The sequence below is a fragment of the Gallinula chloropus genome (assembly GCF_964237585.1).
Source record: "Gallinula chloropus genome assembly, chromosome: 2".
Lineage (NCBI taxonomy): Eukaryota > Metazoa > Chordata > Aves > Gruiformes > Rallidae > Gallinula > Gallinula chloropus.
The window spans coordinates 143,912,021-143,926,531 of record NC_140086.1 but is presented as its reverse complement, the minus strand read 5'-3'; the positions used below and the strand labels follow the sequence as shown (position 1 = coordinate 143,926,531).

At 38.1% G+C, this 14,511-nt stretch overlaps 1 protein-coding gene across 1 annotated transcript in view; it reads left to right on the top strand.

Moving 5' to 3' along the window:
* Positions 1-14,511, top strand: part of DNAJC1 (DnaJ heat shock protein family (Hsp40) member C1) — a 109,352-nt gene that overhangs the window by 89,417 nt on the left and 5,424 nt on the right. Inside the window, exon 9 of the mRNA XM_084260192.1 lies at positions 5,520-5,639. Within this exon, the coding sequence (XP_084116318.1) occupies positions 5,520-5,639 (120 nt within the window). The remainder of the gene's footprint in view (positions 1-5,519; positions 5,640-14,511) is intronic.

The following is a 14,511-nucleotide window of genomic DNA, read 5'->3' as shown; positions in this document are numbered from 1 at the left end:
GCCTCAGCCTCTCATTATGTATTTTCTCCCCTGACTGCCTGAGGAGGGTGGTGATGGAACAGTTTTGGTGAGCATCTGGCCTCCAGACAGGGTAAACCCACCACAGTGCTAGAAATGGGGATGTGCAAGCAGGAGCTTAAAGAAAATGTAAGAATTAAATAATTCCATTAACTTTAGTTTCTTGGGTGCTTGAGGACTGAAATGGCAAATGTGTCATTCTGTATATTCAGTTGTCAGTGGAATACAGGGACTGTTACAGACCTGTACATCTGCCACCTCTTTAGAGAAAACTATCAAAAATTTAAATAAAAAATAGAATTAGGGAGCTCCAGGTAAATATGACCTGTGTGGAGACCTGAACATTGTTTCTATAAAGGAAAGTCCTGCCTTAAACCTTTTGGACTTTTTTGAAGGATTAATGAATATGCATGGAGAAGGTGATTTGACTAATAAATTCCACTTGATTTTCCAGAAGGACTTAACAATGTAAATATGAAGTCATGCAAATGTTGATACAGTGGGTGGCTGTCCTGACTTCATGCTCAAGATGATGAGCTCTGATCTTTGGAATTATCAGTTCTAGCTTCATAGAAAACATCAACTCAGTGTCATTCAAAAAATCAATGCAAATGTTATAAATTGTTGAAAAAGGAATAGAGGGGGAAACAGAAAAATCCTTATTCTACAGTGTAAACTTCGGATTAACCCTGCTGTGTGCGGTTTGGTACCTCATTTCAAAGAAGCTCGTTGTAATGGAATGGCAGGTGGTTTAGAAAAAGGCATTATGTATAAAATGGCTTTTACATGAGAAACCAGCTGTGACTGGACCAGGACTCTTCAGCCAGGAAGAGGCAACTTAGGGAGTAATACTACAGAGGGCTATTCTGAACAAAGTTGTAAGGGACCTGGAAGTCAGTAGAAGTAGAGTGCTTGCTGGTTTTGTGCTTACAGCCAAGAGGTAGGTGTCATGGAAGTTAACGTGAGCCAGGTTCAGAACAGGCAAAATAAAAGGTGGTTCCTTGAATAACTGGTAGCATATGTGTTCAGCTGCTCATGAAGACCATGTTACAAATCCAGAAAGTTTACGAAGTTTCAAGGAAGATTGGAAAAAAATCATTAGAAGAGATTCATTGAGGGCTACTAAATAGATATATCAGCCTAAAGAAACACCTTGAGTGGAAAATAATTGCAGTTAGGGAAAATAGAGGTAACACATATGCTTGTCTTACTCTTAATATCTGCATATGGCCTGTTTTTTTCAAAGCAGACTAGGACTGGGAGGGAGGAAGGACAAATACAGTCCTTCCCATTATCACAAAGCATGCAGTAAACTTTTCTGCAGCTGCACTCCCTGAGCACAGATTACTTACTGGTGTCCCTTGACAGTTGGTCTGAAACAGTATAGCTGTCCTTATGGCTTTGTTGGATCAATTAATAATAATTGTACTGTTGGAAATGGGGTTTGAGTAATGGCTTTGGCTGAATATGTTGTGGATTTGAATATGAATTCAGATCATTATTATCTTTTAGCAGATCTTCAGAGTTTCACAAGAGATCTTTACAACTGTAGCAGATCCTTAGTGTTCAGCCACAGCTGGATCACAATGCCACATGTGTATTAGAGTTGATAAAACAAGACTGGTTTGAGTCTTCTTGCAGGTAAAGGAAGAATATGGAAGAATAATGTCAGTGAAATAAAACATTATGTGCAAGAAATGAAATCAGGAATCCTTTTACACTCTGTTACAGTCACTGGGTAGAAACACCACCTTCTTCTAGGTTAAATGTATACGAATTGCAAAACCTTCAAGGCCAGGATTGATGAGGCTTTCTGCAACCTGGTCTAGTGGAGAGTGTGTCTCCACCTGTGGCAGGGATGTTGAAAGTACATGATCTTTAAGGTCCCTTCCAACCCAAACAAACCTGTGATTCTATGAACTGTCTAGGATTTTACTAGGACCCGTGTTCTATAAATGTTTGCACAGATATTTTTATATAGATGAAACCTCATGATTTATTTGCGTGGACTAGACAAACTCAAATGAGTGAATCACCAAAATTAGATGAAGCATAGCACAAAATCCTAGCCAGATTGAAAAAATATTCCAAACTTTAATACAACAGTGTTTTAAATTGAATTTACAGTATATTGATCATAGGAAGAAACATTCTAAAGCTAAAATTTAATCTAAAAAAAAATCCAATTATCTCATATTGTCAAGTCAATATAAATAACCTCTACAGTTTCTTTATAAACTCAACTAGGCACTTCCCAATTTACCTACTTAATAGGTATAGTTTTATACCTATTAATGTTAACAAGTGTAAACAAGTTAGACTTTTCTTGAAAAAATAAATGCTATATTGTGTAAAAATTTGGTTTTAATGTAACTGAAAATAGTTGCTCATATATATATATGTGTATATAAATATTAAATCCTAGTAGTGTAAAAGTCTGAAAGAGGTGGTATAGAATTGTTAGGTGCAGGTAGACAGGTACAAGTGATGATAAGCAATAAACCACATTCATATTTCTTTTCTGTAGAAGGTGCATAGTGATTTGAGTGAACTAATTCTCCAATACTGCCAGCTACATATGATAAACCATGGTAAAGGATTATTATTTCTAGGAGTGCTATGACTTTTTTATATCTGCCCTTGTTTGTATTTTAAAGACTGTAGACCATAACTCTCTACTTTTAATTTTGCATTCAGTATGGGGAGTTAATCCCCAAACGTGGCTTTTTTGATGCAAAATCTGAATGCTTGTGTAGTAACAACAGCTGTCCCCTCACCATGTGGTGTCTTCCATTGCTGTACTGTAGAGATGAATTTTGGCCTGGTGTTCCAGTGATATTGGACACACATGGTTTTAGGTGACAAAGCAGTATGTTTATGCATGCATTTGACTCTCGCAGTTACGGTTGGCTCCAGATTAGAACAGGGAGAATACATTCACACCATGACCACCCTCATAGCTGCTTGTAGTAGTTGGATCACAGTAGGCGCTGTTGCATCTAAAGACACAATTAACTGTTGCTGAGGAATTGCAAATTCACAAAAGCTCTTCGCAGCTTTAGCAGTCAAGAGTGGATTTTCTGAAAGCTTTTTCAAAGATTTTCCAATTTTATAAATTCTGAAGTTACTGTCAGCTTGAAATAAGAGTAACAAGTTGATATTTTAACTTACATAACAAATTTCTGTGCTGTAAATGAATAGTATAATTAGCTACAGATCTGATTGAAGTTTTGTCTGTTACTTAGGAAGATAACATTGACATCTAATATTTACAAATGGTTAGTGAAGTTTTGAGCACGTAGGAAAATCAAAGCTTGCTGAAAAAATAACTTCCTATACAGCTCCTGATGCTGGGATATCACCGAGAAAATCATCTTGATTTGCATGTGCAATTCCGTAGAGATGCTTTGGACAAGGTAAGAGAAAATAGCTGTGAATTTCCTTAAAAAAAACCCAAAACAAAACAACCAACAAAAAAAACCCCACCCAAAAACCAACAAACACCACCCTGCAAAACAGCAAACACCCCCCGAAAAAGCAGCAAAGGTGTGCGTGCCCCCCTTTGATATACATTAAATAGAAAATTGTAGTAAACTGCATACATATTAAGACTAATTGTGAGGTATGCAATTTGACTATTTTTTTTTTACAAAAGACTTTTAACCAAAAATATTAAAAGAATTAATTCTTTAGATTATAGTCATGCAAATATTTTTATAAGTAGGACAGTGAGTGGTCCAAATATTCCCTTCTAAGAATCTCTTGAGAAATAATATTTTAGTATCAAATAGATACCTGGAGTACAATATAATAAATACATGGCATATATGAGCTTGTTCAAGACAAGTCATAAGGTTATTGCACAATGTGGAGACTTTCAGTGTGTTTACCCTTTTTTCTATAGGCCGGGGTGTGATGGTGTGATGATGCATGTAACGTACGTGCCAGATCTCTCACGTACACACACGTTATTTAAGCGTCTTGCATTTGAATCGGCGTCAAGCATTCGTTTTATACTTGTATTAAAAACTCCCCGAATATGACTGTCTCAGGCTTTCAGGATCGAATAAAGGACTACATGGATCCAAACCAGGACGATTGATGAAATCCTTGCTACTATTGGCTATTATTTACTGTCTTTCAAGTGGCAGGTTGTATTTATGCCAATTTATCTGCTTCAGGGAACACTCTTGATAGCAGAACAAAGTGAATAAAAGTAGTTTGCTTTGCAAATGAATGCAAATGGTGGAGCCTTTCGGGAAGCCCTTTAACAGGAGCAATGCACTTTGATTATGAGCGAGGCTGCCATTTGGACATGGTGAAAAGAGCACGCTTGAACCATTGATTGGGGGAGACAGTAAAAAGTCAGGAAGGGCCCCGTTAAGCTTGCAGTGCGGCAGGCGGATGTCAGTGTGGTTAGAGCACAGTGGGAGAATGACAGGCAGGATTAGTGTCAGGGAGAAGCTTTGCTGTAGTTGTGGAGATGGTCCCTGGGGTCACTCACCTCTGACTGTTGTTCTCTGCTGATGGCTCTGTAATGCAAACTGCTTGATATGTGCCTGTTCATTATCGGAAACGGTGATTAGAAGAGGTATGGCATAAAGAATTCCTTGAAAATAAATAAAATGGCAGACTGCTGATGGTAACAAAGATCCGTCCGGCTCCGGGGCCGTTGCCAAAGATGCTGCAAACCTCAGAGGTGGTTACTGCATCTTGCCATCTGAGGCAAGTGAGATTTTATGCCTTAAACGGCTCTAATTGTGTGTTCCTTGCTTTGTTCACTTTTATTTGGCCGTTGTGGAGACAGTTATTTTTAACAGATTGTTTTATGTAGCTAGAGCAAAACATTTTTTATAGCGTTTGGTTATTGGGTGGTGGAAGCATCCGGTTTGGTTTTGTGGCATAACCGTGTTTTTGAGGGGAGAGTGGAGTGTTGTTTAGTAGTCTTAATAGAATACTTGAATCAACAGATTTCATTCCTGAATCATCCCAGAGTGCTAAAATGTAGAATGATTACACTGACAAAAGGCTAAAAGGGCTGGTCTGATGTATTTAGATGTTTCTGTAAAATGTAAAAACTGAAGGTATTTTCTTTCTCTTTGCTGAAGAGATCTCACTTGTGCAATTAAATGTCCTACAGATTTGCATCTTAAACCAGAATTTAATCTTTAATAAAAATATTGTTGCTTTATCTTTACTGCATTTTATAGTATTATGTATATTGTCTAAGTGTTGATAGAAATGAAATGTGTCAGTGTATTTAATATACAAAACTCTTTTTTCCCGAGTATTAAGGATTTTAATACCTTACTGTTGCTCTATTGTTTTAATTCATTTTATGCAGCAGCACAGGGACGTGAGGCCCAGATACTTGAAACTATTAATTTTTTGTTCTACATTAATTAATACGCCTGAAGATTTATTAATTTTTTTCAGTATATTACCTCACAAAACTGTGTCCAATATCCCACTGTAATGAATGTTTTACAATTGTTTTACAGGCACCTGAATGGACAGAGGAGGACCTTGGCCAGCTGACAAGAAGTATGGTTAAGTTCCCAGGGGGGACCCCAGGTCGATGGGAAAAGATTGCTCACGAATTGGGTCGATCAGTGGCAGATGTGAGTTCACTCAGATTTGCATTGTATAGAGAGTGACAAACCAGAACAAGACAGGCAGTGTAGAAGGCAGACATATATGGGGGCCAACGTTGTCTTTTGAGAGAGGCTACAATCCTTTTAGGACGTGGAAGTGAACCATTAACTAACTATGCAAGAAGCAGATGTCAGCCAGTCTCTCCCTCCGCAATTAACAGCTGTAACTGATCAGCTGGGTGGAGGATTCTGGTACCTACAGACTTGAGCTACTGTAACCCAATAACAGAAAAACAATGTGCTTGGGTTTTGTGGCAACCTCCTTTCAGGAGGCAAGTCACTTTCACAGGCAAGTTGCTGTGTGGCTTGGTTAAAGATGACGTTTCTGTTTGAGCCAGACCTTAAAAAATGTAGATGAGCTAATGGTGTTTAGACAGGTGGTTTCCATTAATTAAACTGAAATATCTTTGCTAACTTTAAAACTAGTTATGCATGTGATAGTATTTCAGTTCCTGTTTCTGGATTATAGCATGGTTAATAATGATACTGAGTAAAATGATTAATATCCTTGTTAATTCATATTTTATAGTATTGTACCAGATATCAAAGAAAGCTTGTACTTAGGGTTTTTAAGTGTTATTATGATCTTAAACCCCTTAGGGGTTAGGCTGTAAAAGACTTTTCCTTTTCAAGCAATAGATCACTAGAACATGATGTAGTGTCTGCTGAGGACCATTTGAAAGCCTTTTCAGCTGACCCTATTTTATAGGCTCTGGAGGGGTTAATGAGAATAACGTTTAAATCTGTTGATGTACATTTTGAGATTAGATGTTCTTTATTTATTATATTTCAGGATTTATCTTAAATAATGGGAAACAAAGCCTCTGGCTAGAGTGAAACCTAACCCATTGTAGCCTTTGGGGCAGTTTGCATACTTCTTAAGTGTGGGTTTTTTCCCTGTTGATACGATCACAAAAAGGTATTTTTAGAAGTTATTTTTGAAGATTTAATGCATCTATACAATTCTTTTACATATACTTAAAAAATAAGCATTTGCATTCCTAACACATTAGCACAACACATAATATTTGCGAATAAGTGGATGTAAACAAGAAGTTGCTACCCTGATATGTAAATGACATGGTCTTTTTTTTGTTTATTCTCTTTAGTGGTTTTTAGCATAGTCCTGAAGTGGGATGACCTTACTTATATGTAAAGACACTACATTTTACCAAGTGGGTACTAGCAGCAAAAATATTCCTCAGGGCTGGGTAGGATGCAGTGTGCATAGGGAAGATCTTTTGAGATTGCTATGGAAAAAATGAGGAATTTGCATTTTACTGATAATACAAACACGTGGAATACTTCCACATATGCCTCTCACAAAACAAATACTATGTTAATGCTGCCTTTTGCACCCATTTTCTGCTTTATTCCTTGAAGCAGCTCTTCAATAAGATTCTCTTGCACAATATATTTGGCCATTGTATTTGCACACATCCAGTACTGAAAAGAAAAATCAAAGTTTGTTTGCTGCTTCTTTTAGGTGAGAAGTCTTGAGTAACAGTGAATTGGAAAGAGTGTATTTCCTCAATGAATGGGAAAGAGTGTATGTTCTAAGAACTGTCGTTTTCTTGCATGAAAAAGAGTTTTATGGGGTGTTTATGTGTAGAGCAAGGTCTCTGTGTAATCCATTTTAGTTCCAGTGACCGCCAACAATGTGATTAATGTAAGTGTTCTCAGCACAAGTTTTTCCTACTGCTGATAATGCTAGGACAGCTTTCCTGACACAGACTACTCATTGGAGTTTTTGCTACTTCTATCTTTGGCTTGCAGAGTTACAGTGATTAGGTTTTAAAAGGAAGCACTTGAAACAAAAGGTTCCTGGAAACTTCTCTGGATCTCAAACTGTTACTGCATCAGTATCAGAAATGTTGAAACCGGGAACTATTTCAGATACACTCATTTGGCTGTAGAACAAGAAGTACAGCCTATCCTTTATGTTTGTTGAAGATGACATAGAATCTAAATTTGCAACAAGAATTCTTATCTTGCTTGGGTATCACCTTAGTTGAATTAGAAATGTTACCTGCAGCTGCAGGGAAAACTTCCAGATTTTTTACACCATGTGCACAGAGAAAGAGGTGTTTGGATGTGCAGGCAGTGTTTGCTCCCCAACAGCTGTGCCCTGTTGCTCCCACTGGGAGAGGTGCAGGGAGGTAGGTTTTGGTGTATAAGGTGCTTGGCTAGAAAGAGGTTGGGAATCCCTTGCTTGCAGCTAATTTAACATTGGTCAAGCTAAAGAGAATTTGAAGTGTGCATTACCAAGCAAATGCACTAGATCTTGAAAAGAAAAAACATTCAAGGGTAAATTTGAATTTTTCTGACATTTCTAACACAGGAAATACTTCTTGATAAGTTGAGACCATTTTCTGCTTGTTTCTTCTCCTGTAAAGTATCAAGAGCAGTAAGGCTTGTCTTTCCTTTCACAGTTAGAGGACCATAGTAGAAAGGATTGACAAGGTAGTGTGCTTGTTTCAAGGTGATTTTAAGCATTCAAGCCCTTTTTAATAGCAGATTAGCTAAACAGGTGTTAATAAAAACCGTTCAAAGTAATTCAGTCCAGAATGATGTTGCCATTGTTGCTTCTGGCTCAAAGCCACCTTCTTTAGCAAAAAAAAAAAAGTTAGCAAAATCTTTCAATACTTTTAAAAGATTAACCTGAAACCATTCCTATATACCAGAAAGAGTATCAGTGAAATTCACTTCTTCTAATCACTGCAAATAAATTCCAGTTTTAATTGTCTTAAGCTATTTATTTTTTTAAAGTAAATTTCTACATCAAACTCTATTCATTTCCACTGGCAATTTTTAGGCAGGATGAAGTGACTTAAAGAGAATCTTCTTGGTTCTTGTGAACTTCTGAGCATCATGGTGGTGTTTTGACTTTAGTTTTGTGGGGTTGTTTTGGAGGGTGGGATCTTTCTATGTATTGCTGAATTTTCTTCCTGGCATTCTGTTAATGAGCTTTGGAACAGTGTGAGCCAAGTTTCTAATGCTTGGAGCTTTAATACCACTTTTTCGCCTATAAAGAGGGCCCCAAAATTTTGTGTGTCTGACTCATTTCCAGAGAGGTTTCTTCAGCTTGGAAAATTCTTCCTTGTTTTTTCTCAAACATGACTTTTATACCCCAGAACCTGGTGAGCACATGTAAATCTTCCCAGGCTAAGAGGAACTGAAAGTATATTAGAAGATTAGTAGAATTCAGAAAGGTCAGATGCAAAAAATAGGGTGAAATTAAGGAGGCAATATATGCAAGGACACACAGTGATATGGTGGTCAAGTTCACAAATAAATATGCCAAACAAGTCTCTAAGGGTAGCTCTTAAAAAGCAGGAGGAACATGTAAATAATGAACTAGATAAAAGTCAACAAACAGTGAGCTGTGTAAAAGGCTTGCATCTTACTGAGAGGATACAAACAGGAGGATGGAAAACCTCAGTTTGTGCCTAGTTTTCAGTATTGCACTTAAACACAGGATTCAATATAAAGAGTAGAATGGGGTCTGAAGTGTGACCTGCAAGGAAAACTGTGAAGGATTTCATGTTGTTGAACTGAAAGAAAATGTGAATCATGTAAATATGCAGCTATGTGGAAGAGCTGTAGAGGGGAACAGGCCTGTGCTGTTCATCCTTTTTACAGGGCAAAGAGTGATTACCCCAAAATTATATCACAGGCTGCAGTGTCAGACACTGAGGGGCAAAGCACTACAGTGGAGATGCTAAAGCAGCAGAATAAGCTGCAGTGAACCCTCAACGTTTGCAGGCCTTCAAGAACAGGTTAGACAAACATCTGTGAGAAACGACCTAAGTGTAGGGACTCTGCCTGAGGTTAGGTCCTTCTCTTTCATATGGTCTGTGATTAGATGAGCAAGTGCAAGCTATCTAGGAGGAAAGGGAGGAAACAAAACCTTCCCTACAATTGGAAGCATGTGTGAACTCGTTTTAAAAATGCAAAATTAAAGCCAGAAAGTCACCATAGTTTTAGTAATCACTGCCTGTGCATCAGCTTGGCTGTTCTTAAATCCAGTAATTCCTAACAAAATGGCCTTAGAGTTGTAGTGATGTTGTTTTTCTTTTCTACTAATATTCAGATTGGGCTTTCGTAGACATTTCGGTTTGTTCATGGTGTGATTTCCCAAACACTGCACAACTAAGGATTACTACAAGGCCTGTTATATGAGTCTTCCAGATTCCCCATCCACACAGCTACATCCACACAATGTGATGCAGGCCACTGGGAAAGTGCCAGCCAAAATCCAACAATAAACACCTATGTCCAAGCACTACTGCTCCTGAGCTTTTTCAGCTCTGCTCTTTGTATTTATGCTGCCTCATGTGATATCAACTTAACGCTGTTGCTAGATACTCCTATGCTTTTCAGCTCAGAGCTGGGTTAAGCTTGCTAGCGTGGTGCAGAGGCACTGTAAGAAGGCTTATTGCTTTAACTTTTGTCATGTTAAATATAGGATATGTTTATCTTGTCTCTCTTCAGGAAGTCATCTTTTAATAGCCAATGAATAATCAGCCCAAAATAGATGAGGTTAAGTTGTGCTCATTTTATCTGTAAGTTTAATTATTTAAATTGCTAATTGTCATTTTAATATGTGCATATTGGGAATTTAGCAATCTTTTCCCATAAAGATGATTTTCAACTGGCTTAGTATAATGAAATCTTACTGCTTTCACAACTGAAAGCTTCTACAGCTATTAAAGTCATTTTTTATTGCAATTGGCTGGTGCTATAAATTAGATTTTCAAGTATTTTGATTATGAAAGGGAAATGGAGTTCACTTAACTCTAATCAGGGTTCCTGCCTGCTGACCTGGTTACCTGTAACACTGCTCTCTGTCATCCTCTAAACATCTGTTCTTTGACCCATTTTCCTTGCTGAATTTGTTGCTCCAGGGTTAGTTCTCATTCCTGTCCTCCAATACTTAAGGAAATAATTGACCTTTTAAAACAAAATAAAAAAGTTATGTTTGAATTTCCTAAGCACTGTGAACACCCTATAACAGAGTATAAATAATAAATAGAATGGAGTTTCAGGACTACTATTTCTGCAAAGATTATATTGTTTGATTTGACAAATGCTAAGCCTTATGAAGATTTATAATAATGATTGTCAGCTTTTGCTGAATTAAAAAAATACTGAGAAAAAGCTCTTAGATGTGAAATTATAGAAGTATATTGTACTTGACAATACCTACCCTTATAGATAAAAAGTTTTGAAAAAAATATTTGCTGAAAGGCATAAATTAATTTCAGTAACTACAAAGGACGTTCAAATTGTAAAAATAACAGAGGAAGTAAAAGCTGTCTGGCATGCCAAACAGACTTTAATGTGATTATTAGGTACAGGTTTTTTAAATTAAAGGCAAAGAGATCTCAGATTTCATACTTGTGAAGTAATATCATTCACTTGTCTTACAGGATTTAAACTGATTCTGTTTGCTCCTGCAGTCACTAATCTCATGCATTTGTGTTGCAAAAACAGACTGGGATTTGCTGCTTGTATAGAAAAATGCTAAGGTAGACAGTGAAGCAATAGGCAGGTGGATATATTTGAGAGACATTCTGAATTATCCTGAAAGCATAAAGTTTGGGGGAGGTGCTTATTTTGTGATATCCTTTGCATGTCCAAGCAACAGTTTCAGCCTTTAAGTCTGACCACGTGAGTTCATGTTCATTGTACTTCATATGCCATTCTAACATGGATGTCTTATTTTGGACAAATGCGAGCTCATTACCTTGCCAGCAAGAAAACATCCATGTAAGACATGGTCCATATGTAAAAGTTCATGAATTTATTCAGTTTTTTGCTTCTGGACATTGTTTTCCTAAGTCTGTTTTACATGTCATTTTGTATACTGTGTCTGTGTTAACTCCGTTACTGTGCTTTCCAACTGTGGATATTCTGAAACATTCACCAGTAGCAGCTTGCATATATTTATGTAATCAATAGTTCTTCCAGTTGCTTATTGAAGTATAAAGACCTAGCTCTGGATTGAGGTCCAAAAGAGGTTATGAATATCTAAGATGGGATTTAGATCGTATGTAGGTCATGTAGATCCCTCAATCTGCAAGTGAAATCTTTGAAGCACCTGTCTAATCCCACTGACACACCAGAATGTCTCTGTTGGTACTTGGAGGGGAGGGAAAGGTGGGGCTCACAGTTCCCTCATTGCACAAAGTTTTCTTCTCTGCAGTCCTACAGTTGCTTTCTGCAGAATTAGGCAGCACGATGCATCTTACACCCAAATGCAAAACGGATTGATTTCCTTCTCATAAAGCGTGACCAGAGTGGTGTTCTCACTTAAAGGAGAGAGTTTTTTACAGAAGGCAGTGGGACATCAACCTTCAATTCAAATAAATGGCCTGTGTTGTGGTCAAGCCAGTGCAACTGCAGCTTTTTAGAATGGCTTGGATTAATGTCATGTCCCACATACATCTTGGTGAGCTGGGTTTGAATTCCACTGCAGGATTCAAATCTTTTGACTCATGGGAAAGATAATGCAGTAAAGTAGTAATTCTTCTGCTGCTTTAAATTAACTATTTGGCCACTTAAACTGGAGAGAGGCCATTGTTCTACATCTGGTGATTTAGGCCAAGTCTGTCTTTTTTTGCAGGCCACATCTTAAACTGCCTCATAATTAAACTCACAGTTGTTTTAAGGATTTCTGTTGAGGTAGCTTACTCTTCTCCATCTGCTGTGGCAAAGTTCAGAATCACACACAGCTTCAAAGTCCGTAACCGTAAGAACACTGCGCTGTTGCTGGCTGCAACTGGTGGTTCTAAGCAAATTCAGTTAAATTCATCACATGTTTCTTTGTTCTTTTGAGAGTAAAAGTATGTTGTCCTTAAAATACTATTTGCTATGTTAGCATTAAATTCAACGTGTATTTTACGCAGAGGATAAGGACTGGTTTTATGCCACATACTTTTGGGAAAGTCTAGTAAGTTGAAAATTAGGATACTTGAAAAAATGGAGAATGATGCTTCAGCATTTGAAGTTTCACCAGTCTGTTAAAACTGGATGACGATTTTAGCACCCCTTTTAGTGTATGTAACAGAAGGCACTTTATAAAGTGACAAATTTTGAGTCTGTCACATGAAAATAAAGGAATGGGTCATTGCTGTTGTCTGACTTGGGTCAAACAGTGTGTGATACAATTGTGGCTGCTGTGAAAAAGCTATTTAGATCTAGAGTGGAAAAACAACTCCATGCAGCGGGTAGTATTATAGTTATGAGCAGAGAATGTGAGATTTGGCAGTTTACTCTGTGCTGTTCTGGAAAGTTACATCTGCAAAAACCTGCGACTTTGACAAAGCCAGGAAGGCACTAAAATCCTTCTCTGGCTTTCCTTTAGGCAAAAAATGTGATTTTAACTCAAATTAGTCCAAAAAATTCAAGGAATTCCTCATTGCTGCATATGAGGCTCAGCTACTCATGCTCTCTCCACATTATATTTTTTTATACTTCCACAGATCTTGGCATTTTTGCATGGTATATCTTACTGTGTGCTCTCTGTCATTTAACAATAGAACCCTGCTACTGGGAGAGCAAATTTCTGATAGCTGAGAATCTGTCAGCTGTAGGAGATACTTAAGAACTACTGCTTGGAAAGGTGCTAAGAATAGTAAATAATTCTATCAGAGCCTCCAGTTTTCAGCAGCACAGTAGCATGTCATCCTTCCTTGCAAGAAAAGAACCAAGCGACATGGGCTATCTCTTTTTCCACAAAAAATCCCATGTTATTTTCTCAGAATGTTGTCACAACCAAAACGATTGGTACTTCTGTAACTGTATGGTGCCATCCTGATCAAGCTGGTATCCTATTCAGGGAAAGAAGGTAGATTGTGGCCGACAGAAGGTTGGTGGAAGGCAGCAAAATGGCAAAGGTTTCCGAGTTCTGTTGTCGTGTGCCCTGTGCTGGTGGTCATGGTCCTGGAAGGGTCAGCTGAAGTCATGGGCTGGCGTCTGCTGCTGTTGGGAATGGGGAATTAGCCTTCATCTTCTGCAAAAGGGCTTTCTTTTGGTTTGGCACCAGTAGGATCACTGTACCTGACTTTGGCAGACCTAGAGGGAAAATGTGTAAAGCTTTTAATTCGGGCCTTCCCTGTGGAATGAGAAGTAGCCTCTCACTGGTGTGATAGTGCAGTTTGCTTTTGCCTGTGCTATTCAGTCTTTTAAGCTGACTCTGACTTGCATATCTCTGAAGCATTGACTGTTCCATCTGAAAGAGGTGGAGGTGACCAGGGTAACAAGAGGTTGAACATCTGGATGGTCACTGTGAGGAGTGTTTTTACTGCTAGGTGTCTTTTTGAGTAGCAGCTAGTCTTGCGATCTGGACTAATTGTCAGCAGTACAGGAGGAAACCAGCTCTATCTGGCTCTTAACACATAAAATCATCCTCCTGATCCCTCTTGCTGTCGATATAGTATTTTTGTAAGTGAAGATCTATTGAAACTTAACTCAGAAGGGAGTTCTCAGAAGCAAGCTGTTCCTGTGGCTTCTTTCTGTAGGTTCCATAGTAAGATGTCTTGATTTCCACTCAGCAATTTGGTTGCCTGCATCCAGCATGGTTTTGGTCATCTTTCTCTGTCTAAGAAAATCTGTTTCACTCTGCATGTGATTCCTGTTATCCCTGGTAGACTACAGGGATGCCTTGGATATTTGGGCATAGAAACAGCAACCTTTAAAGCTGATTCCTATGAACTCATTCAGTGTGTCTGTTTAGCAGTACAGATACTTGCAGGAATAGGAGACCTGCCCTCTTCTGTTTTAAATCAATTTCACAGTCTTGATCCTTATTAATTTAAGGTGTCCCCAGACCCAG